The following is a 3,923-nucleotide window of genomic DNA, read 5'->3' as shown; positions in this document are numbered from 1 at the left end:
TATGTAATAATGGTATGGAAGGATAGCCTGTACACCGACCTTACTCTACATTGGTGGTTGAGAGGTCAAGCTATCCAAAAAAGAATAACGGAAGTACATGAAATAGCAAATAATAACAAAAACAACAAGATTTTTAAACCTAATTATGTATGTTCTGATTATTATGATTAGAATACAGCACCAAGACCAGATGGAAGAAGTGAATTAGGTCAAGCAGCAGCATTGAGGACAGGAGGAGACAAAGCCTCATTGTATAACTGTAAAATGTATGGATTTCAAGATACATTTTGTGATGATAGTGGCAAACATTTCTTCAAAGATTGTTATATTGAAGGCACTGTTGATTTCATCTTTGGCAATGGCAAATCCTTATACCTGGTAACTATTAACAGTTCCATTTCTTTCTTCTTTCTTTTCTTTAAAATCAAAGTCAATTTCATCCATTCCAACTGAACCATTTGATACATTTTGTCAAAACAATTGGTTCAACTTTTATTTTTGGCATGATATATAAATGTGTCCTTTAACTTGACCTCAACTGATATTTGTGCCCTTCATTGTTTGAATGTGCACAACTAGGTACTTACACTTGTAGAAAGCTGAACAAGTAGACATACGTGTCTTACATGACAATCTCACGTAAATTGCCACGTGGGATGTTTGTGTCTATTTGTTTAGCTTTATACAAATTTAAATGTCTACCTGAGCACACCCAAAGTTTCAAAGTTGGAGGACATAAATGTCAGCTAAGATCAAGTTAAAGGACACATTTATATATTTTGTCTTTGTTTTTTATCGGTAAATCTATTACACTTCTACTATTATGGATTCAGAATTTTATACATTTACTATTTTAGTGATTTTTCAAAGACACATACCATGAATCATTTCCCTGTTTTAGTCATAATATAAAGTAGATGAAATTTTTTTTCATCTATGCCCTTTTTTTTTTTTTTGGAAAAAATATAGAACACAGAGACACATGTGATTCCAGGAGATCCAATGGCAATGGTGACAGCACAGGCAAGAGCTGCAGCAAATGTAGACAGTGGATTTTCGTTTGTGCATTGTATGGTTACTGGTACTGGAAATACAGCATACTTGGGAAGAGCATGGAAACAATTCTCTAAAGTTGTTTTCTCATATACTGATATGAGTGATGTTGTTCACCCTGAAGGATGGTCTGATTTTGGCAAAAAGGAGTTTGGCAGGTTAGTAGTCACTGACAATAGTGTAGAGTATTTTGTACGCACAAAACTTAAATTCGTTTTACTAACATAAGTTCACCTAAGTCTACACACAAAAACTCTCTTTATCCACAAGCTCATCATTACTGCAACGTCAATTCACTTATCTTGGTTTCAACGGATATCACTGAAGACCCTTAATTAAATCTTAGAAATTTATTTAACTACTTTAATTTAGTTATCACATACTATTGATCCACCACTTTGAATGACCTTATTATCTGATATCTCGCTCGAGTGTCCATAGGCGATGTTTGCTTATAAAAAAAAGTCGCCCCTTTTATCCTATCACTCCTACTATATGTAGAAGTTAAACTCTTTTGTTAATTAATTTAAGAGGGATAATATGGTCACTAATCGAGTTTGATATAAGTTCGTTTTGTTGGTAAGAACGAATATTAATAGCTATATACTAATTCGCGTTATAACAAAATAGAGGGTCATGACAAACCAATAGAATGTACGAACCAAAGTCAGAAAGCATATTATTGTTACATGTTTAAATATTTCTAACAACTGAAAGTGCATTAAGTATGAGGCTAACTCGTGATTTTAGAAATGGGAAATAACAAGTTGCATTAAAAAAATGAGTTTCAGATGTGTGTGTGTGTTGATAGTATAAAAATATATTTATAGAATTAAATAACATATATTAAATCCACACATATTATAACGTAAATTCTCATTATTTTCAGCTCGGTCTATTATGGAGAATACAAGAATAAAGGAGCAGGAGCAACTTTGGATCGTAGAATTGGGTATGTGAAGAAATTAAGTGATGAAGAGGCAAAACCTTTTATTTCCCTTGCCTATATTGAAGGCTCCAAGTGGTTGCTTCCTCCCCTGACACTTTAAATATTTGAAGTATTATATGGTGGTGCTGTTTTGATAAAAGATGATTTTATCTATTGTAAAATGTTTTAATGAAGAACAAAAAGTTCAAATCACTTTTTTAAAGCTCTTCACACTTTTAATATATTATAAATAAATTCTTTTGAATCCCAACCTCTTTTCCCCCTTTTGCCTCCTTTACCTAGTATTGAAACACAATGTACTAGAGTGTGGACCATATAAGTATCTTGCACTCTGTTTGAATAATCCTTATATATTACTCCCTCCGTTTTACAATAAGTGAATTGTTGGAGTAATTTTAGTGTTTCAAAATAAGTGAATGGTTCACAATTTAAGGTAGATGTTAGAAATTCTTTTCAAATTTATCCTCCATTAAATGTGCATCGGGAGTGATGTCTTTTTGAAGAGGGTAAAAATGAAAAAACATGATAAATTTATGACTTTGCTTTTTTTTTTTCTTAACATGTGTGCCAGAATCCAACAATTAACTTATTATGAAGTGGAGGGAGTATTATATTGTACCGTACTGTATTATTTGAATGCATATAATTTATTGATAGATCGTATCGTTTTCTAGTGTTACATCATGTGATAATGTTATATATTAATAATTTGAAAAAAAAAATCTACAAGAAAAGTAGAGTATGTAGCTAAAATTGTTATGAAAAAATAAGTGTCGACATTGAAATTTTGTGGGCTCTACAAAAAGAGTTCAAATTTGGTTAGAGTTCTTGGGGGCTACTTTACCCTAAATTTAGCTTGATGACTACTCAACCTAAACCCTAAATTCACGGGATATTCACAAAGAGATCAACGATCTTCAAAGTCCCAATAAGTTCATGGGATATTTATAGATCAAAATGCTTTCTTCTTGATAATCAAATAAATCAAGAAGATCCATCAAATTCAAATACTCCTACGTTCGAGAAATACTGTTGGAGTACCACATCAAATTCAACTACTCCTACGTTCGAGAAATACTGTTGGAGTCCCACATCGGTGGGTTAAAGGGTTCTTGATCTCTTCATATGGTCTTGGACAATCCTCCCCTCATGAGCTAGCTTTTGAGGTTGAGTTAGGCACAAGGTCGATTTCTTTATTATGGTATCAGAGCCAGGCTCACCCAGTTCATTGTTTCCGATGTTGGGCCCCCGTCTTATAATGTCCACGCTCCAAATATCCAGCCCTGGGCGTGCGGAGGGTGTTGGAGTCCCACATCGGTGGGTTAAAGGGTTCTTGGTCTCCTTATATGGTCTTGGGCAATCCTCCCCTCATGAGTTAGCTTTTGAGGTTGAGTTAGCCACAAGGTCCATTTCTTTATTAAATATGCCACTAACGGCCCTCGAATCACGGAGAAATTCATATCAAATTCTATGTTCGAGAATAAGCCACTAACTACCCTCGAATTACGGAGAAAATCAAGAGAGGAGAATCAAGGGAGGAACACATTTGTAACCACAATCGTTTATCAATAAAAAATTCTTGTTTCTTCATATTTTTGTTTGTGGTTAAAATTTATTTTCCATGAACGAAAATTTGTTGCGAACAATGAATTCAAGAATAAAATAAGATCATTGAATAATAAGTATATAAAAATAAATAAGAAAAAAAATACAATCACACCAAATTGCGTTGTTACACAAGAGGGGTATAAAGTTGCAGCTTAGACTAAAGGAAGGGAAAAACAATGAATCCAGAACATGCGATAGAGTAGTTCAGTACGGAGGAAAATACTTTGTCTCGTTAGGACTTGTTTAAGAAACCAAATTTGTTTGGGAATAGGGAATCAAATTTCCTTAGGATTTAGTATTTATTTAATTGATG

General features: G+C 33.4%; 1 protein-coding gene across 1 annotated transcript in view; it reads left to right on the top strand.

Moving 5' to 3' along the window:
• The window catches only part of LOC124895739 (pectinesterase 1-like), an 8,411-nt gene extending 5,730 nt beyond the window's left edge, over positions 1-2,681 (top strand). The window contains exons 3-5 of the mRNA XM_047406170.1: positions 172-378; positions 970-1,211; positions 1,943-2,681. Coding sequence (XP_047262126.1) covers positions 172-378; positions 970-1,211; positions 1,943-2,102 — 609 coding nt within the window. The 3' untranslated portion in view covers positions 2,103-2,681. The remainder of the gene's footprint in view (positions 1-171; positions 379-969; positions 1,212-1,942) is intronic.
• The last annotated feature ends 1,242 nt before the right edge of the window (positions 2,682-3,923 follow it).

This window comes from Capsicum annuum, unplaced genomic scaffold (genome assembly GCF_002878395.1).
Source record: "Capsicum annuum cultivar UCD-10X-F1 unplaced genomic scaffold, UCD10Xv1.1 ctg995, whole genome shotgun sequence".
Classification (NCBI taxonomy): domain Eukaryota; kingdom Viridiplantae; phylum Streptophyta; class Magnoliopsida; order Solanales; family Solanaceae; genus Capsicum; species Capsicum annuum.
This window is presented reverse-complemented; position numbering and strand designations above follow the sequence as displayed.